The following is a 22,518-nucleotide window of genomic DNA, read 5'->3' as shown; positions in this document are numbered from 1 at the left end:
GTATGCTGATCTAAAGGAACATATCTTTATAACTACTTCTCTTCAGAGCACATAGAATACAGTTCCTTTAGCTGTAAAAATATACTTCTTATTTTCCAAGATGGTACAGTCATCTCAGTAAAGGTACCATAGTCCTAGTAAAGCGTTTTGTGGAAGAAAATAGTTGACTGTGGAATATTCTCTGTGTGTTGTGGGTCTGGTAGTTGCTTAGTGATAGCAGATCCAGACATAGTTAGTATGTTCTAGAATGAGCCTCTAAAACCTCTCTAACTTTCCTGGGCATTTGATGGTCTTGTGGTCTGATTTTTAGTGCTACAGAGTTCATTCCTGCCATTCAAAATATTTATTACAGCTGAATTATGTGCAAAGTAAGTGCTTAGTACCACGGGGGATAAACTCTCCTAACCCTCAAGAAGCTCAGGGGAAAGACTTCACCTTTGGCAAACGTGCGATTCAGAAATGAGTGCTTCTGGAATTCCCAAGGAGGAGCGCTGAGGTAGTAGAAAGGCTTGTTCTGAGTTCTGAAGGTTTAGAAAAGGTAGAAATGAGGAAAGGACAGTTTTTGATCCTAAGTATGGGAGTCTAAGTACATAAAACAGAAGGAGATTATGATCAGATTGCTTGCCTAACTAGAGCAAAGAGTGCTGGAGAGAACTGGATTATTATAGAGCTTCTTGCACTGTGTTGGTAATGGGAGCTCTCTCTGGAAAGAGGTGGAAGAAGATTACTCTTGCAGTGATAGTTTGTTATGCGTTTGGGTCACTTGACTGTACCCCACACTCTACTCTGTGTTACAGAGAACAATTCATTACTGTAACTTTCTTAGGCTATAATAACAATTCTGGCAATTTGATGTTTTTAGACCATTCCTGTGGCTGCTCTTTTCATATCTGTAGAACGTAAACAGATTTTTTTGAAATATTAGTATTTTTTGAAGGATTAATGGTGTAAACTTTGGAAAAGTCTTTTACTGCTAGAAGTAGTCATGTTTCTGACATCTAAAAATATATATCTTGCCTTTGCTTTTTTTTTTCTTTTTGGTTTCCACTAAATTATTACCCCAACTTCCTTTTTTTTTTTTTTTTTTTGACTCCCAGCTTTCTTCTTGTATGAAGTACCAAATGAAAGAATCTCATAAAAATGCTACTGAGGGTGATAGTTTGGGGGAATTAATTTTCATGGCACTTATTTTCCCTAATTAAGAACTCTTTAAATGGAAATTGAAAATTAAATGTTAATATAATTTTTCATTACTGGGGAAAATTGGGCCATGTCTCCCACTTCCATATCAGCAATAATCCATGGCAAAAAAAGTTCCCTGTTAACTTTTGACTTGAGGGGAGAGACATTCATATTGATGATAAGTGTATCCCAGAAGTCTGTGTCTTTCATAAGGTCCTGCAAAATTCTTATCTCCATCCTTTTATGATTGTTGAGATATTCTCCTTGAGCTTTTGGGAGATGTTTCCCACTCACTGAAGGGTGCTTGAACAATCCTATTCTAAGTGGGAGCTGGGGAGGAGGGGAAAGAAACGAATAACAGCTACAAGATAACTTTTCAAAGTGACTGTTAAGCAACGTTTACTCTCCAAGAAAACCACTTTACCCCTTTACCTTTCTCCTCAAGCTCCCATGTACATCCCTCCTCCTCCTCCCCCTCACCGTCAGATCACTCATATTTCACTGCAAAAATGTAAGTCCTCAGAAGCCCTCATCTTCACGCCACAAACTTCTCAGGTCACCCCCATCTGCACCCTGCCTTCCCTAGCTGGGATTGATGAGCTCTCTGTGTTCCACCTGAAGTTAATCCCTCTACCTGTGCTGTGGACATTGTCTCTTCTCAGTAGTTCACGGTCGCTTGAGCTGCTTCTGCATTTATCCCCTCTCTCCTATAGCAATAATCTGTCTCTACTAGATCATCCGCATGCACACTCCGAAGTGTTATCATAGTTCCCATTTTAAAAAATCCCCTGTTTTATGCCTTCCTTCACCTACCTCCTTAATTCTTGGCTTTTCTTGGCAGCAACATTTCTCAAAATAATTCTCTCCACTCCCTGTCTCTGCTTCTTCACCTCTCATTCTTTACTGGGTAGCCTGGTGTCCACTGTAACAGCTCTTGTCAGGATCACCCAGCCCTTCCACCTTGCCACATTCATTGGTTCCTTCTTAGTTCTCATCTTATGTGAACTTTCAGCAGGCTTTGACTCAGCAGCTGTTACCCTTTCCTTATTGAGCCCTTTCTTCACCCGACAGTTGATGAAGTCCTGGTTCTCTCCCTACCTCACCGGCTGCTCTTTTTCAATGTCTTCTGCTGATATCCCCTCCCGTTCCCATAAAAGGTAGAGTAGCCCGGGGTTTTGATCTTCTCCCTCTTCTCTACACTCACACCCGAGGTTGTGTCATCCTATCCCATGGTCTTAAATACTGCTTACATGGTAGTATCTCCTGAATTTACGTCTTTCTACTCCACATTTCCACTTGGACTTTTAGTAGGTAAGTTCCGTCTAAGACATCCAAAACTTCTTTCTGTGGCCTTCATTTCCTTACCACCTGGTCCCCCCTAACCTCTGCAACTTCATTTGCTGCCATTTTCTCTCCTTTGCTCCTTCAGCTCCCACCACACTTACATACTTACTGTTCCCCTAACTGCCAAGCTCTTGCCTGTCTCAGAGGCTTTGCACTTGCTGTTCTCTTTGCCTACAATGTTCTTTGCCCAGATCTTTGCTTGGCTTGTCCCCTCACTCCATTGTCAAATGTATCTCTTCAGAGGCCTTCCCTGACCTCCGTGCCTAAAGCAGTACCCTCTTACGTGTTTTATTTTTCCTTCTCAGCACTCATCACTACTTTAAATCATATTTTACTTCTCCCCTGCTGGAATATGAGCTCAAGGAGGACATGTAATTAGTTGACGCATCCCTTATCCCTAAGGCTTAGATCAGCTCCTGGCTCCTAGGAGACTCTTCAACTCATGTTTATTGAGTGAATAAGTAAATGAATTGATATATATGTAAATATTGTTAAAACAGTGTAAACCATGTGACTATACCCTCATGTAAACCATGTGACTATACTCTCATGTAAACCATGTGACTATACTCTCAATACTTTTGAATTCAAAGTACAGAGAAATGTTTATTATGATAGAACGGTTAAACATAATAGAAGAATAGCTAGCTAGGGCTTACCTGTTGCGTGTAGACTCATATAAAGGAAATTCTTTGAGTTCCCTTCTCTGGAAATAAGTTGTGTTTTCTCGGCTCTTCCCATGCAGCTGAAGAATAAGTTCATGAAAAAACTGCCACGTGATGCCGAAGCCTCCAACGTGCTTGTTGGCGAGGTCAACTTCTTAGATTCTCCCTTCATTGCCTTTGTTCGGCTGCAGCAGGCCGTCATGCTGGGTGCCCTGACTGAGGTCCCTGTGCCCACAAGGTAAGCTGCTCCCTGACCCGCGGGGGTCCACAGTGTGGTGATAGGGACACCTATCACCTATCCTCTCCCTCAGGCTAGAGAACCAAGAGGATGAGGGTACATCCAAAGCAAGCATATTGGAATGGTTTAACCCGAAATAATGGTTCAGTCTGATTTTCGTGCTGTCAGATGACTTGGCACTTGTACAGTAGTAATAATAATAATAACAATTATAATAATTCATTGGGCTACAGAACAGTTTCTTATGGATTAGTCTATTTAATCCTCATAATGATTTTTTAAAGTATAAACTATAAGTATGTGGATTTTATAGATGAAGAAACTGAGTTTGAAAGTTTAAGTAACTTCTCTAAGATCATAGAGATGGTGAATGATTCAAAGGTCAGAGTTGCTTTCATTTGCTCTCTGTTTTATTAGAAAATTGGTAGTGGGTACATACATACATACATATGCACATTATATATATAGACATGTCTATATGTAGATATATAGACGTGTCTATATGTATATTATATATATATACACATATGTAAAAATCATTTGCACACTTTACTGTTATATGTTATGACTCATAAAATTTTAAGAGGAAGCATATTACTGTTACTACAATCATGTACTCATTACCCTGCACAATACTTTAGAAGTCATCCTCTTTTATTTCCTTCTGTAACTGAGCCCAGTAGAGGAGTTAGGAAGCTTGACTTCCGAAGTGCAATAGGTGAATAGAAGTTAATGCTTCACTTAAACTTCTGCTTAAGAAGAGTTTAAAGAGAAGTTTATAATCTTCAGGTTGACATTAGAAAATTATCATATAAATAGGACCTTTTTTTTTGGGGGGGGTGCCTTTTGTGGGTCCCAGGGGACTTTTCTTTAGGTTTCCCACATGAGCAGGAAGGGCTGTGAATGCTCAGTGACCTCAGAGGATCTGAGTGTGATCAACCAACAAGACAAGGGGGTCAAGGTTTGTTCTGAGCCAACTTAGGAGGCAAATTAGGAGAACATTTCCTTATGGCCTCCCAATTTATAGATTACAGGCCATTCTTATCATACAGGCATTTTTACTCCATTGTTATATTTCTTAGACACTTAAAATAGGAATAATACTTGTCATATTACAATATAGGAATAATATAAGCAGTCATTGGACAAATAGCAGAGGAAAGGCGATGATTATATTCAATTAATGGGATTATCATGATTTGTGTTTTCTGTAACTTAGCTTTTTGATTGAAAACATTCCAGCAGAGCCTTGCAGTTCTATCTGAGCAATCACCTGGCGAACAGCTAGCTGACTCAGATCGTGGCCGAAGTCCAGCTTGTGTGTCCCTATGGTTTTATTTTTGTCTCTTTGGACTAACTTTACTGGAGCTTGAAAGAAAAAAACGTGTGCCCAGAAGTGTTAAATTTCTCTTGCTTTTTCATTTTTTTATTATTATTTTTCTCTAGAAGCTACAAATAAAAAATATTTTAAAAGGCTTTTTGTTTAACAATATTACAAGTTCATTGAGTAGCAAGTCATGACTATTTTTGTGTCCCTCTAATCTTCTGCTCCTGTCTGGTTCATTTTCTTCTGTTACTGGAGGGTGGTACTAGTCTAGAGGTACAACCCAGCATCATTTGAACAGAAAAAAGGAGCCCAGGCAATTCAAGGGAATGTAATTCAATAATGTCGTAAAGCTGTTTCAGGGTAATAATCTGAATAATATATCCTAGCATGTTAACATTTTTCCAGGAAATAGTCTTATCCATTTTGCTGTCCTCCGAACCAGGGCAAGCTGTAATCACTGAGTAGGGAGTCTCATTAGCTTTTTTGTGTATGAGTAATATGGGGCCATTTACAATGGCTGCATCCTGTGAAATCCAATAAAGGAAATCCCACAAGGAGTGTGGTAGTCATTGTGAAGGATGTCTCTGCACTCAGCCATGTGCTTTAACACGCATGCCACCCTGTTGTCCTGCAGGGAGACCTGAGAAGTGTGTGTCTGTGCACATCTTGTAACAACGGTCATTTTTCCTTCTGAAGGTGGAGGAATGTTAGGCTCTTTTGCTTATTATTATTATTATTACTATTTATCATAAACAGTATTACTACCGTGCATCTTTTAGGAAGTGTGGCGGTAGCTGCTCCTTTTGTGTAGAGTTCACAGGTTTCTCTATCTGCCCTGCTCTTGGCTTGATCTATTTCAGCTTTCTGTTGCAGCTGGACTCCTCCCAACTGGGCAGATGTTCTCCACTTAGGGGCCCTTCTTGCCATCCATGTGAAAGCAAATAAACTCTGTCTTTTGATCTCTGGTGACTTGGTAGGATATGTTTATGATTTTCTTAGCATCTTGCAGACACTTTGCTTGCTATCATCTTACATCTGTCCATAGAGGCTGCCACTCGGTCATATATAGGGGCCACATGGAGATGAACATAATTCCCATTTTATAGTTGAGAGGTGGAGGCACAGGGATGATTCACTACCAGTGCAGACTTCTGACTCTGAGGCCAGGCTTTTAGGGAAAATGTAAGGAGATACCCAGAATGGATTGGAATAAAATACTTGAGCATTTTCCCATGAAGAATAATCAGAGTTCCTGATCAGTTTGTCCTTTTCTGACCTTGATTTTCACATCAAAGGCAAATAGTTATTCAGGGAGCTCTAGCCCTCTAAAAAATTAGAATGCTTATTACCCCTTTATATCACTGTAAGTAAATATATAGTTTATGTTATGAATAACGATCTGCCTAAAAGCAGTTGTTCGTGCCTAATTGTCAAAACTGTAAAAAATTGTATTAGAGGAATTGGGATGGAGGTCCTGCTAGTTCAGTTCTGTCTTGTGTAACAACCTTCCAGTTGCTCACTGTAATATGGTTGGTACGGTGGGCTTGTGGTCCTCATGAATTTATTGTGGAAGGTACAGTTTAGCCACATTTTTCCAAAGCCACTAAATATGAGTACTGGGTTACTTGATTCACTGTTGTTTTGAAAGAAGGGAGTAAAGGACTGGTACATACTGAGTTTATTTTAGAAATAGCTGTGATATGTCAGGAAGGATGGGGGTGCACATCCTCTCTGAAAAGATTGAGTGGTTTAGGAAGGCTGGCTCTTTTTCTGATATTATGCTCTGTTTCTGCCTATAATTATTTTGTGAATGTGAGTATAGCCCAGTGGTTCTCGACAAAGATCATCTGGTACTGATTTTTGTTGTGGAGAATGCTAGAGACACCCTCCCCAAGCACAATTAGTTGTGTGGAAAAGCGAGCGCATAAGAGTAGAAGGCCCGCATGAAGATTCTCGAGACAACCAGGCACTATTAAAAATTCTAACTATGACTTGTTTCTAGTTATGAGTGAATAAAAACAACTCAGCAACATAAATTATTTCCCCCAGGCCATCAACAGGGGGTGTGCCCTTTCAGCCACACAAATGTGATGTTTACTTTAATTTGTTAATAAAGAAAAAAAGCTTCTGGTTAAAAATAACATCTGTCCGTTGACAAAAAACAGCTTGAGTCATGAAAGAAGTTTTCAGTACATTATAAAATCTGAGTCTGGCAAGAGGTACTTCTATCATAAAAGTTGTAACAGCTTTTGCTTCTTTGAGGGTTAAAGAGGAGAGAACATGTTTCAGGCAGAGGGAACTTCAACTTGGTGACTTGTGTTCTGTGTTGTTAGTTTTCCCAGATCTCTCATCCCCATTTCAACAGTGCAGTTGGAACTTCAACTTGGTGACTTGTGTTCTGTGTTGTTAGTTTTCCCAGATCTCTCATCCCCATTTCAACAGTGCAGTTCAAATTAGAGGCTTCTTAAGGGTCTGCTTTCCTACAGATGAAATTCTTGACCTGAGGTGATGTTTCCTGCTACTTGTCGATGTCCAGATTTCCTCTCTATATCATTTTAAGGAGATGGATTTACTGAATGGTTCCTGCCTGGAGTAATGTGAAAATTTTAACTGATATGTAATATTTTATTTCTATTTGGCACTTGATGATTTCCATTAAAGAATATACATATATATATATATATATATATATATATATATATATATATATAATTTTTTAAAAATAAAAATCACATTACCCAGGAAAGGGGAATTGTGCCTTTGTATCTAGGTTAGTAAAACACTATAGCTCTCATATGCTGGGTTTATTGCTATAATAAATGGTATGGTCACCACTGGTCTATTACTGCCATTCATTCTTTGGTACTATTTAGTAAGGAGCAGAGTAAAAACCTGTAGAAAATGTATGCCCTCATCTTATAGTATTTAAGTTAGAGGATCCATTATTCTATCAATTCTTGGACTAGTTGCCCATTGTCTGCCAAAGTTTTTATTTGGGGACTGTTAATGACTGAGAGTATCTTCCTTACTTTCTAACAAGACACTATTTTGGCTTTGTTGCCATTTAGTCAACCTGATCATTAATTTATGTGTCAGTTGATAAATGTGCATTTCTATAATGTATATTTCTAAATGTAAAATAATCATGATAGAGATACTAGGGAGAGGTAGGAAGAGGTAGAGAGTGGTTCTGGAAAGGTTTTAGATGTTACGTATTACTTAGACACTAGTATTTAGATACATTGAAATAATAAAAAATGACGAGCAAAGGAAATCCATTATCTAAAAATGTATTTAGTAAAGCATCCAGGTGTTATGTATTTTCTCTTACTGCACCACATCTGCCTTCTTCTGCCTAAAACTATGGGCTTATTGTCCTGCCTGACAGCTGGCCCTTGGTAGACAGGTAAATAGGATTGAGACATGTGACCAGCACTGTAGGTGTTTCTTAATGAGATTTATATTTTACTGTAGTGGTTAAATATTTTTTTCGGGTGTTGCACTCAAATCAGTGATCCGTCCCTTCAGAAAAATGCATTGTACTGTCCATAAAAAAACACTTTATAATACTGTAGGTAGTGGTATATAAATTAGGTCCAGCTTCAAAAGAAGAAAAGTTCTAGTTAGAAGAACTAAAATCCAATTCTAATAATGACTTCCTTCATACTTGAACAGACTTTCGCGCCTGCTGATTGCTTTTGCTATTTCTTCTACTGTGATAACACTTGAAAGCGAGTGTACCGCTCCACTCCAGAACCGGTTTCTAAGCAAATAAATACTGAATGGTTTTATGGTTATTCTGGTATAAAATATGGGTATTCAGACTTCCAGATTTACCTTCTTACATTCTCAATTTGGTTTTTTTTTCTTCACTCTTTGGATTGAATTTTATGATGAAAAAAGGAACTACCTCTTCAGGGGCATTTGGGAACAGACCCTAATACCTTGAAGAGTGCTTACTATCAGTCCTTTCTTATTTAAAGTGAGGTATATGAATAAATTAGTAAAAAATAAAATTTTACTAAGAAAAGTCCTAAGCTATTCCTGGTCCCATAAAATCTTACTGAAGGTTTCTTGTCTTCAGCTAAGTATCCACAACATCTTTCCCCAGAGTGACCTATGGAAGTCATAGTTGGATAGCTTTTCTCTGTGAAGTCACAACTCTGGTATATAGGTTGGGCAGGTATTATTAAGCAGAACCGTGTGCTGAAAAAAACAGGAGGTAAGAAGTCCTATCTATCTACTCTGTCATTTATTAGGGACAGTCTTTGGGCTCATCCATAACTTCCTTGAACCTAGGTTTCTTCACCATTAAATGGAAATAAGATACCTGTCCTTATTGCAGAGGCTAGTAGGAGTTTAAATGATGTGTGAATGTGAAATGCTTTGCAGGCTTTAAAAAGCTGTGCAAACATAGGATATGATCATTTTTATTGTCCTCATTATCTCCATGTTAGGTAAGACATGATCATAAATAAGCAAGGAAGGGATTTATCTAGTGTTGCCTTTTGTCTACGTTTTTAAATTCATTTACTTACCGGGTTTCCTACTCCCCAGTTGAGACATGCATCTTTGCCCTTATGATCAGTGAGGGCTTCCTTCCAACATGATAAGGGGTGAACTTAAGTGGAGATAAGCTCATTATTGCAAGTTTCAGGACCTGCTTACTATGGAACAGTGCTTTGTGCATTATCCAGAAAACAAGTTTGGAAAAGAAACTTGTTGACGCCCACGAAAGAATTTTAACTGTGCATGGTGCTTTATTTTGAATTTCTCTCATATTTTTCTTTCTTTACTTTGGCTGTCAGCATGTGGCTTACTTGTAGAAGACTTGGTTTTTGCTGACTCCCAGCCACTTCTGAGTAGAAATATTTCTTAAAAATATGGAGAGGATCATTTGTCATCACCCATATTGGGTAAAGAAAAGTCAGAGAAATCTGAAGATGTACTAAGTCTTTCTCGTTATTGTGCTTAATGGGTTTTCTCCAAAGATTCTGAGAGTCAGAAGAAAGGGAGAGAGAAGAAAGTTTAGAAAAGAAAGATTGAATGACTCATAAAGTGAACCTTTCCTTCTGTGTGAAGAAGCTTCTCAGGTTTCCATGCTAAATTCTCCCTTGCTTCCAAATAAATGAAAAACAGTTTGTGTTTCACAACAGTGTGAAAGAGTATCTTTCATATTAGCAAGAATATTACCTTTGTTTTAAAGATGAATTCTAGACCTAACCGTTTTATGAATTAGGGTAGATGTGTCTCAGTGTTATGTGTACTGAGTTTGATGAAATGTGTGTTATAGCCTTTGCTTCTTTCCTCTTCCATTAGGTTCTTGTTCATTCTCTTAGGTCCTAAGGGGAAAGCCAAGTCCTACCATGAGATTGGCAGAGCCATTGCCACCTTGATGTCTGACGAGGTAGGGAATCGGGAAGATGGTGATCTGTGAATGTCCTACTTGTGTTTTCATACAGTGAGTTGGCTGTCACAATTTATTCAGTTAGAATTTTTTAGTTACCAACCTTCTTAAAACATGAGGAACAGTCGTTCATGCAAATGAGCTGACATCTGCATTTGATAGTTTTCAAAAAATAAATTTTATGTTAGAATAAGTCATATTTTCCTTTCTTCCTCTAAACCGAGGTATGTTAAATATTATTGAAAAGGTTCAAGACACTGTATTAACTTAATCTCTTAAAATGTTTAATATATTAATTCTGGAAACTCAAGTGTCCATATACTGTATTGTTTCAGAAATGATGGGTTCTATAAAATAATGCATAATAAAATGGGTAATGCATTTTTTCCCTTAGGTATCAGCAAGTACCTGTTTTTGTGGTTTTCTTATCTTGTGGGAAAGAATGATACATATACTAAAATACATTAGTAACTGTTACTGCAGAGCGTCTAGTACGTTGGAATTATGACCATACTCTCCTAATAGCTTGAATGTCATTACACACATTGTAGACATGACGAAACTCCAAACTGGTCTCATAGGAGGAGAAATACTATGAGAATATAGGATCACTAATTTCTGCTTTTGCGTCTTTGTAGCTTACTATTTTCCCGAATGTTTTGTTTTTGCTTCATTGCTTGGTATGTTAGCTTCTCCATGTGTTAAGTGGAGAATAGAGCATTTAGCTATGGCAGTTCTATTTGGTGATTACCAGATGGTTACTTAATCTGGGAGCATTGATGAATAGCAATGCTGTTTTTTTCCCCTTGAGGCAACTAAGCATCTCAGTGGGTTCTTTATTTTTGCATATTTATGATTTCTTTAAAAAAATGATTCCTCCTAAGATGTATCAATTAGAAATGCTTTAGGCTGCAAATGACAGAAAATTTGACTTATTGTGACTTAAACAATTTAGGGTTTATTTTGTTCACATATGAGGAAACTTGGAGGTAGGTGGTTGCTGGAGTTGGTTTAATTTAACTGCTTAATGATAAATCAAGTGCCAAGGCTCTTGCTTTGTGGTCTTAAGATGGCTACTACCATCAACTCCAGTCACGTCATCTGTATGCAAGGCAGGAGGAAGGAGGAAGGGAAGTGTTAGCTGTGTCTGTCTCTTTTAACAGGTATTCGAAAGCTACCCCCCACCCCCCTTCTTTTTTAATCTCATGGGTCAGAGTTGCCCATCCTTATCGTCAGGGTAGGCTGGGAAAGTGACCGACTTTCTGGCCTCTACTAAGGGAAGTAGCAAGAGAAAATAAGGCTGTGGCCAATTGTGTCCACTACAGATGATATGCTGGCACTTTGTATTGCCCTCCCCTCAACCCCACAACCCCCAGACCATTGGTGTTATTTGTTTGATAGCTTTTAAAAATTCTAATTGAGGAGAAGAGACTTAGTAGCGATCTTTAAGAATAGGTAAGGGGGGCTTCCCTGGTGGCGCAGTGGTTGAGAATCTGCCTGCTAATGCAGGGGACACGGGTTCGAGCCCTGGTCTGGGAAGATCCCACATGCCACGGAGCAGCTGGGCCCGTGAGCCACAATTGCTGAGCCTGCGCGTCTGGAGCCTGTGCCCCGCGACGGGAGGGGCCGCGATAGAGAAAGGCCCGCGCACCGCGATGAAGAGCGGTCCCCGCACCGCGATGAAGAGTGGCCCCCGCTTGCCGCAACTGGAGAAAGCCCTCGCACGAACCGAAGACCCAACACAGCCAAAAATAAATAAATAAATAAATAAATAAATAAATAAGAAAATCCTTTAAAAAAAAAAAAAAAAAAAAAAAGAATAGGTAAGGGTATCGAATAAGGGCCATCTTCTCTCCTGGAGACTAAAGAATTTGACTTAACGAGGTATGAAAGTCTTAGGTTATGTGTAAAGGACTTTCAGATCATCAACCAGGTTAGAGGAATGGAGCGATTGACAAACAGGATTATGGACATCTGGAAGCTCCTTCTTTGGGTATTTGCATAAAAGACATAGAACATTTGCTGCCTTGGATGGTTTAGTTATTGCCTTGCTAAAACATAGACAGATGATCACCTACTTAAAGCCCTTTGCTTTAACACACATTATTTGTGTGTTTGAGAGCTGCAGTGTCTGAGTCTTAACTCAGTCTTAACAATCAGCTTGAACTTACCCTTCTTGAATTATAAGCATTGGTTTGGCACAGTAGTTTTTATTTTGGGGAATGATCTTCAGTATATTTCTCTACACCATTTTCATCTGGCTTCCATCGCAACTATATCAGTAATGGTACATACTAGTGGGAGATGAAAGGCAATGTTGTTTTATGGTATTGATAGAAAAAATCATATAAAAGAAACACAGCTGTTTTCTCATACCTCTACCTATATTCTTTGGGTTCATAATCTGAATACCAAAATATTTTGGGGTAAGCTGAACAATAGCAAATATGAGGCTATGGTTATAGTAATGTTAAAGTGGATTATGGATTGCATTCTTCAGGCTCTACATGATGTGAGGCATGTGGAGAGCTCTCTTGTTGGATCAGCACATCTCTTTTTATTCTTTAGGTGTTCCATGACATCGCTTATAAAGCGAAAGATAGGCAGGACCTGATTGCTGGCATTGACGAGTTCCTAGATGAAGTCATTGTCCTTCCCCCCGGGGAATGGGATCCAGCGATCAGGATAGAGCCCCCTAAGAGTCTTCCATCATCTGACAAAAGGTAAGATTTTCAGGCCACTGGGAGTTTTCATCCTTGAGAAGGAGGTTGTGTTTAGAAAAGGAAAGAGGTTCAGCCAACCGCCCTGAGATTTTCAGGTTTCCATTCAACTTGACGTATTATCTCAAATGAATCACACATGTGCCTTGGTTTGACATTTCGTTGACACTATAAAATGAATATTATATGTTGTGATATTCTTTAGTGATTACAAATTAGAGATCTCAGATTATGATATTGGAATACATTGTAGAGATTCTTTCGGGTTGTTTCGGGGACTCCTTGTACATGTGGAAAGATTCGTTTACTGAAGATGACTCCCTGTAGATTTAAGAGGTTAAGAAATTGGATGAGATAATTGAGGAGAAGCCATTTTTTAGAAATCTGTGTTTTTCCAGGTGAAACAATTTCCCTCTTATACAACATACAAGTTATTCAACTTTCTGTTCATCCACTCATTTGTCTTGGCTCTCCACAGAACACTTCAAAAGTTGTTTGTTAGGATGGCAGCCGGAAATAATTATCTTTCTCCCAAAGGGTTTTCGGTCCATCTCTTTATTAGCTAGTGCACGACCCAGCTAAGAGACAGGTGAATGACATAAACTAATCTTTTCTTGGGCTCTGTTGTCTTGCTTAGAAAGAATATGTACTCAGGTGGAGAAAATGTTCAGATGAACGGGGATACGCCCCATGATGGAGGCCACGGAGGAGGAGGACATGCGGATTGTGAGGAATTACAGCGCACTGGAAGGTAACTTGTGGATTCGTCTGTCGTTCATGATGAGGTTCTCTTCCGATCTGAATTTACCTTCATCTTTCTATCAGCATGTTATTCACCTGTTTGTACGTTTGTTTGGTCAGCCAGCACACATTTATGGTCTGTTAGTCACAGGCACTTGGGATGCAGCAGTGAATGAAAGAAAAACCCCTTTCCTTATGGGTCTTACCTCATAGTGGTAGGAGACAAACAATGAGCAAATAACGAAATGTGGATCTGGTTTTATGGGGCAAAATAAAGCAGAAGTAGGGAGTTTTTGTGATGGGAGAAAGGTATTAGGTATTACCATGAGTGAGGGGTGTTAGAAAGAGAGCTCGTGGGTGGGTGTTGCAGGAAGACTGAGTATTGTGCCAGTCTTCCCCACTTGGCTTTCCTGATTCCCTCTCTCCCTGGTACATTTACTCAGAAGTGGGTAACATGTTATAGAAATGAGTAACTCCCAGGCTACCATCTCCTGGGCCTGCAGTGGGGAATTCAGGTTTCCCAGATCGCTTTGGTTAAATCTCTTTACATTAGGATTTCCTTCATGGTTAGGTTCTCCATTTCATTTTGGGTTAACTACAGTTTTAAGTAGGATACTCATTTATGAAGATATGGCTTTTTAAAAACACTGCAGATTTTTTGAAAACACAAAAGCAAGTCATTTTAATATGCAGTTGAATCTGAATGAAATTACATTATTTTCTTCCCCTGACGACCCACTTGGGTTTCTCTCCCAAATTAAGAGGACGTTATTTCTCTCCTCTTCCATCGTAAAGAATAGAGTAGAACCTTCTCTTGCCCCCATTTTTTTTTTTCTGACTAGTTCTTTACAAACTATTTCCATTAGGAATATCCTTTTCCTTTTTTACAGATATAATTTTCGGGATTTAACTTTTTAATTTAATCAGACTGTAATTTCCTTCTTCCATATTTTACCTTCCCTAAATGTATTGCATGTCTGCAGCATGCCTGGTACCATGCACAGCCCTGTGCGTACCAAGAAAACTGAAGCAGGGCACTGAGTGCAGCTAAGATAGACAGGCAATCCTGAGAAAATGTGATAGCCCCTAGTGAATATCTGAACTATGAATGGAGGGTCAAGACTTCAGAGGGCTGTTGAGCTCTGAGGGAGGGCATCGTAGACCGAAGGCACAGCATGGGAAAAACTGAGCGAGGTTTGGTTCCGGGGTGGGGGGGGGGCGGGGGGGTTGAGTTGACAGATGCACAAGTCAGCTGACTTGCTGATGAATGTGATAGGTCTCAGCTTGGGACGCTCTTCCATGACACACCTGCATGGCTTCCTTCCTTAATTCCTTCCAATCCTCACCCCAAAGTCAGTTGCTTGGGAGGCCTGATCTGGCCAGTCTAAATTTCAGCCACAGCACTGTAGCACTTAATAACCTGCTTCCCCACTTAATTTTTTCTTTGATGTTTTAGCACCATGCATTTTACTTATTTTGTTTCCCCCATGCAGAAAGTAACTCCATGAGGGTGGGTATTTTTTTCCTGTGTTCACTGCTGTTTTTCCAGCACCCAGAATAGTGCTGGGCATGTCACAGATGCCCAATAAACATTTGTGGAATGAATGAATGAGTGAATGAATGAATGAGGCTGGAAAGGAAGCTATGACAAGATTATAAAGGGCCTTATATGATCTGCTCACATGTTTGGATGTTTTTCTTCAGACAGTGAGAAATTTAATTCATCTACACAGTTCATTCTCGTCTAAAGACCAATTGTCTAGTCTTTAGGGAATGTGACGCCTAATCTGGTGACCAAAAAAGAGACAGATAGAAGAAGATTTATTCTTCACAGTCTTCTGGTTTTATCTTAAGTGGTTGAAGAGTATTTTCTAATTCAAACACTTTAAATACAAATTCTTTGTGGTTAAATTATCTCTAAGTTATCTCTTGGTTAATTTGCTGGTAATTTATTTTATGTTGTCACGTGTTTGCTTTCTCCCTATGCAGGTTCTGTGGTGGACTAATTAAGGACATAAAGAGGAAAGCACCATTTTTTGCCAGTGATTTTTATGATGCTTTAAATATTCAGGCTCTTTCAGCAATTCTCTTCATTTATCTGGCAACAGTAACTAACGCTATCACTTTTGGAGGACTGCTTGGGGATGCCACTGACAACATGCAGGTGGGTTTGGTTTGGGGGAAGACACAAATAGTACAGCCCAGATTGCCTTCCTCACCCCTACAGCTCAGCTAGAAGCAGATGGCCTTTCAGTTACTCAGCATGATTTTCTTTCTTTTGCTAGATGCTGCATTTTACTTTGCTTCTGGCCTGCTGCTGTATTTCCAGCATTTTAGTAATTACAAAAATAGCATGATGAAATCTGGCTTGAGTCACAAGTGGGGAAAAGAAGGGAAGGAAATGAGGATACACAATTCTGTTTGGGCAAAAGCATATCAGCTGCTTTAGTTTTGTGCTGGGTATAAGGTTAAGATCTTCTATTACCTTGAATGTGTGGACCATACTATTAAACTTGATGATATATCAAGTTTTGGGGAATGCCTGGTAAGCTTCCTTTTTCATGTGAGCAAGCAATTGAGTGATTTGCTCAAGATAGGATTTGCATCTCTATCGGTAGAGCTCAGCTTTAAGGAATAAAAGCTAGGTGTTGATTTTCCTATTCCTGAATCTGCCTCTCGTTAAGCTGTGTAGGACTCTAGCTTAACTTATTTTGTATAAACCACAATGTGTTGGTTACTTTGCAGGTGGCATTCACCCTCCTTTTGTATCAATAATAGCTGAAGCTTTAGCTATAGAGAAGATATTTTAAATTCCCATAATCAGAAAAATATGTACAAAACTACTCTTAGTTGATCCAGTCATTAGGGAAAAATAGGTATTGTGCTAGGTGCTGAGTGAGTAGTGAGTGAGGCTGAAAACAGCCAGATTCAAGCCCTTTTCAAACTCTGTCCTTCTACGTTACTACTTATTACTGTTTAACCTATGTGACATTCATAAGTGCTGCCAGCCAGCTTATTTTTTAAAAAAAATACAGCTGATTCCAAAGGATTGCTTTTCTTCTACTTCTGTTTTCTCCCCTGGGCACATTCATGTTTTAGATTTCTGCTTAAACACAAAATTAAGATGGAGACACTCTATGACATCTATGTTGACCCAAGCAAAAAGGGAGACATTACTTTAAACAATTGTAATTCGTCTGTTAAGAGAGCTTTTATCTTTTAGCCTTTATCTATTGCTGCAAAACATGTTACCCCTAAATCCAAGGCTTCAAACAACCATTTTATTATTCTCTCTCATGGTTTTGGTGGTTGATGGACTCAGCTGGATGGTTCTCTTTGGTCTTCGTAGACTTGTATGTGAGATGGCAGCTGAGGTTGGAGTTGCCTGAGGGCTTCTTTACTCACATGACTTGTGCCTAGGCTGGGATGTCTGGTAGTTGGGGACTGAGGGCTCCCCACATGACTTTTCCTAGGGCTGGCTTGGGCTTTGTCCCAGCTGGGCACTGTGATGACTCCTAAGAGCTCCTGCTCCATTGGAAGGGGGCAGTTGCCACTTGGCTTTGCTTGTTCCCATGTGAATGTGCACTCAGGATTCCTTCATTTTCTGATTTTCAAAGAGAGGTTGAAAATTCGATTTCTTACGTGAAATCTGGTGATTCTTAAATATTGGCAACTGATTAACATTTTAAAAATTACATTGTTGGGCTTCCCTGGTGGCTCAGTGGTTGAGAATCTGCCTGCCAATTCAGGGGACACGGGTTCGAACCCTGGTCTGGGAAGATCCCACATGCCACGGAGCAACTGGGCCCGTGAGCCACAACTACTGAGCCTGCGCATCTGGAGCCCGTGCTCCGCAACAAGAGAGGCCATGATAGTGAGAGGCCCGCGCACTGCGATGAAGAGTGGCCGCCACTTGCCGCAACTAGAGAAAGCCCTCGCACAGAAACGAAGACCCAACACAGCCATAAATAAATAAATAAATTAATTAATTAATTAAAAATATATATATATAAAAAAATTACATTGTTCTGGCCAGAAAGCACATTCCCCAGGCATGGGGAATCGAAACCAAGCGTGGTAGGACACAGAGATGAAGTATATGAAGAGGGTGTTTCCCCCTTCCTTTCCTCATTCATAAGACAAGAATGAATAAATTAAATTGTAACAGTGTTGTCAGTAATGGTATTTTTTATAAAATCTGATCTGTATTCAAATAGGGCAGCTATTCTTCATCTAAATGAGAGCATAATGATAACTAAAGCACATCATTCAAGAGAACAAGTGGAAAAGAAAGCACTGGGGAAGCACCCTGAGGCCAGCATGAAGAAGATAATACAGGCAGCCGCACGTTAAGAAAATCAAAGAAAGATGTGATTTTGAGAGGGCGGCAAGAACAAAACCTCCTTCTGTCTTTCAGAATATAGAGAGAGTTTTTGTGAAGATAATTTTTCAACACGTTTTTTTTTCAAAGATGTTCTCATTGAGATAGAGGCAGTATGACACTTCTTATGTGTTAGTTTATCACCTTTTAAAACTGAATTGAGCTCCTTTTCAATTTCATAAGACTTAGCTTTAAAACACTGCATCTGAGACAGGAAGAAATCTATTAAAGTCTATTGGTGATCCCTCCTGGTGAATTAATTTCCGTATGAGTGAGTTCTGTAAAGTAAAGGATTCTGTTGTGTAACATATATAGTTACTGTGGGTTTTTCCTCTGTGATAAGTGTTATGGGAAAGGCGTTGCTGGTGTAGTAAGCTGTTTTCTGGGTTCTGAAGATTTTAGGAGAAATATAAATGCTTTCAGTGTGTCAAGATGTCCATTAAAATGACCATTGGCTGGATGTTACTCCTGGGAGTTGACTTAATTCAAAGTATCTAATTCAAACCTATGAGGACAATTTGCCAGACATAGTTTGGTCATTTTATTAATAGATTTTGTAACTTCCATTGATAGTTTCACTGAAGCTGTGAATTCATTATTTTGAAAGTTTCTCTGAATGAAAATAGTGATGGACATATTTTCCTCTCATTTCTGAAGACTTTTTTCTTTAAGAAATACATTGATGAAATGCTGCAATTTGGTATTTAGTGGGTGGCAGAAACACTGAAAAACAGGGATAAAACATTAATGATCGTTAATAGATATTTGTTGAACTGAGTACTCTATTATCAATTTCTTATGGGTGGAATAATGCTATTAGTAAATGGGTTTCATAGATCCAAGTACTGAGTTTATAGATCTAAAATAATATATATAAATATAAATTGACTAGTGTGTGCACACATACCTAACTCAATAGTTACATAGTAATTTTACATATCCTAGTATTTAAATGTGGAAAAATTTTACCTATAGTCATCAAATTAGGTTTTCCTGCAATGGTAGATGACTTAGATTGGTATATCTGTTGGTTTTATCTATTTTGAAGACCAGGGAATAAAGTGAATTTAATATGTTGAAGGGTATCTCAAAACTGAAAGGGTGTGTACTTTAACATACAGAGGTGTTTTTTTTTTTTTTTTTTTTTTATTTTTATTTTTGGCTGTGTTGGGTCTTCGTTTCTGTGCTAGGGCTTTCTCCAGTTGCGGCAAGTGGGGGCCACTCTTCATCGCGGCGCGCGGGCCTCTCACTATTGCAGCCTCCCTTGTTGCGGAGCAGAGGCTCCAGATGCTCAGGCTCAGTAGTTGTGGCTCACGGGCCCAGTTGCTCCGCGGCATGTGGGATCTTCCCAGACCAGGGCTCGAACCCGTGTCCCCTGCATTGGCAGGCAGATTCTCAACCACTGCGCCACCAGGGAAGCCCCATTGTCTTGTTTTTTTATGGAAGTATAGTTGATTTACAATGTTGTTTTAGTTTCTGGTGTAGAGCAAAGTGATTCAGTGATTCAGTTTTATATATGTATATAAATTTTTCATATTCTTTTCCATTATGGTTTATTATAGGATATTGAATATAGTTCCCTGTGCTATACAGTAAGTCCTTGTTTATTTTACATATAGTGGTTTGTATCTGCTAGTTCCAAACTCCTAATTTATTCCTCTCCCACCCTACCCCCCTTCAGTAACCACAAGTCTGTTTCTGTTTTGTAAACAAGTTCATTTGTGTCATATTTTAGATTCCAGATATAAGTGATATTATATGGTATTTGTCTTTCTCTTTCTGACTTACTTCACTTTGTATGATAATCTCTAGGTCCATCCATGTTGCTGAAAATGGTGTTGTTTCATTCTTTTTTATGGCTGAGTAGTATTCTATTGTGTATATATACCACATCTTCTTTATCCATTCATCTGTCCATGGACATTTAGGTTGCTTTCATGCCTTGGCTATTGTAAATAGTGCTGCTGTGAACATTGGGGTGCAGGTATCTTTTTGAATTATAGTTTTCTCTGAATATATGCCCAGGAGTGGGATTGCTGGATCATATGTCAACTCTATTTTTAGTTTTCTGAGGAACTTGCAAACTGTTTTCCATAGCGGCTGCACCGATTTACATTCCTACTAACAGTGTAGGAGCATTCCCTGTTCTCCATGTCCTCTCCAGCATTTTTTATTTGTAGACTTTTTAATGATGGCCATTCTGACCAGTGTGAGGTGGTACCCCATTGTAGTTTTGATTTGCATTTCTCTAGTAATTAGTGTTGTTGAACATCTTTTCATGGGACTGTTGGCCATCTGTATAACACGTACAGAGGTTTGGATGCTCTGGCGGTAGATGTCTTCTTGACTTGGACACCAGGACAACAAAATATTTTGTGGATTTGGTGCTGAGACCCAGGTTATTATTTCACAGGTCTAAGGCAGAGGTTGGTTCATTCCTTTGCAAATATTTATTGAGTGTCTACCATGTGCCAGACACTATTTTAAGTGCTGGGGATACAGATAACATGACCAAAATAGGTAAGAGTCCCTATTCTGATGGTATTTACAATCTAGAGTGTTGATTCTGATGGTATTTACAATCTAGAGTGTTGATAAAGCAATCTTTTTTATACCCCCCAGAGATACCAGTAATGGTTTGTAGTGGGCTTAATTAGGGGGGGTGAATTTGACTTTCTAAAGACTAGGTCAAGGCTAAGCAGAAAAGCATTGGCACAGCCTGAAATAATCTTAAATTATATCACATGCCTTCATAAATGTGGCAGTGGGTTATTCTGAAAAGCACGGGCAGCTCAAATGAGTCAACTGAGAACTGTGTCCTTGCTTTTAAAGGCAGGCAGCTCAGAGATGGTTCACATAGCCTTTATTTTGAGGCCACAAATAGACATGGGTGCTGGGTAGAAGCATGTTGTGAAAACACAAATGAGTCACTGCACTGGTGTTGTTTAAGCAAACTCTTCTGCCAACTTCTGTTCAGGAGGTCTTGCCTGCTCAGAGACAGGGATTTACATTTAAGCATTGATTTCAGAGCAGAAGTATATATATTATATATATGCATATATATGTAATTAGTATGCACACATATATTCTGAGTTATATTTGTATATTATATATTTAATTATATATTATAATAAAAGTTATATATATTTAATAATCATACATATATGTAATCATTACATACATATATATGTAATGATATATGTATCACACATTATATGTGTGTGTTTGTGTATATACATGTACACACACCTCTTTAGAAGCAGATTTTGGGAGCCACATGGATCATTTCCCATGGAACTGTGTTCAAAATAAAACAGTTGAGGCTACAGTGGCTCCAAATATAATCAAATTATAATGGTAACATAGATAACTGTATGTATTCTTCAACTTTCCACATACATTTGGGCCATCATGCTTCTCTGAGAGGACTGAGTCTTCCAGCGTGGGTATGCATGGATTCCTTGCTAAGTGTGGGCAATTACAGTTTAGCCTGGGCTTCTGGGAGTAACTGAACTACTTTGCCAAGAGTTGACCTTATATTTGTCTGAGATATAGCCCTGGCTTGAAACTGTTTCCTGTTCTTAGAGTTAAAGACAAAGGACTAGAGCATAGGCTTTCTGAGGTCTGAGAACTGTGCAATTCTCTTAACTGTCCTTTTCAGTAAGTCCCACTGTAATAATCCTCTGTTCCCCTTGCCATACTGTCAAGTAAACAAGGGCTTTTATCTTCACTATCCTAAAAACATGTCTTTTTCACAACTAAACTCTCTGTGACCATGCATGCGAACTCATTGCATTACATTTCTACTCTTGGTTGTCCTATTCATTTAGATCCTTTAAATTGTTAAATGTTGATTTAACAAATATTTATGGATAGCTTAGTCTATGGGTAAGATACTGATACAAGGAACAGTTTTTTGATGCTTTATGGCAAGTCTTTGTGTTGTTTAAAAGTTGTTCTTCTGAGCTTTATGGAACGCAGAAAAGTGCTTTAACTTAAATCGACATTGTTGATTGTGAATGACTGAGAACAGTCTAGAGGGAAGACTAAGTGAAGAAAGTCATTTAATTTTTTTCAGGAGTAAATATAATCCTATTTTCACAAACCCTTTAGTAAAAGAATACAGTAAGATTTTTAGAATTGTGCGAGTTTTGTGATATTTATGGAGCCTAACAGAGCACATTTTAAGGGAACTTGTTTCATAATAGGGAACATTTATAAATATAAATTTGGCATCTCCAAATTTGAGACTTTATTTTAACATACTGCTGTGCTGAGAATATTTGATCAATCTACTCAAGATGGAAATGTATCATTTCTTATTTATATATGATACTCCTTGATAAGATAAACACTTCTTTGTAACAGCAGGATTAAAGCAGCTGATAATTGCTTTACTACATGAGGGACTGTACAATAATTTCACCTTACCCGAATATTGCACTTTGGCACAAAAGTGCATTTCCTCCTTGAAGTGGAAATAGAAGGTGACATGTTAGTCTGTACCAGAAAC

At 38.7% G+C, this 22,518-nt stretch overlaps 1 protein-coding gene across 3 annotated transcripts in view; it reads left to right on the top strand.

Annotated features, from left to right (window-relative positions):
- SLC4A4 (solute carrier family 4 member 4) overlaps positions 1-22,518 on the top strand; it is a 347,003-nt gene that overhangs the window by 234,559 nt on the left and 89,926 nt on the right. For all 3 annotated transcript variants that reach the window (XM_057546346.1, XM_057546345.1, XM_007193578.3), the window contains exons 8-12: positions 3,272-3,429; positions 10,076-10,163; positions 12,732-12,886; positions 13,521-13,634; positions 15,614-15,788. In XM_057546346.1, the coding sequence (XP_057402329.1) occupies positions 3,272-3,429; positions 10,076-10,163; positions 12,732-12,886; positions 13,521-13,634; positions 15,614-15,788 (690 nt within the window). The remainder of the gene's footprint in view (positions 1-3,271; positions 3,430-10,075; positions 10,164-12,731; positions 12,887-13,520; positions 13,635-15,613; positions 15,789-22,518) is intronic.

The sequence above is a fragment of the Balaenoptera acutorostrata genome, chromosome 5, assembly GCF_949987535.1.
Source record: "Balaenoptera acutorostrata chromosome 5, mBalAcu1.1, whole genome shotgun sequence".
Lineage (NCBI taxonomy): Eukaryota > Metazoa > Chordata > Mammalia > Artiodactyla > Balaenopteridae > Balaenoptera > Balaenoptera acutorostrata.
This window is presented reverse-complemented; position numbering and strand designations above follow the sequence as displayed.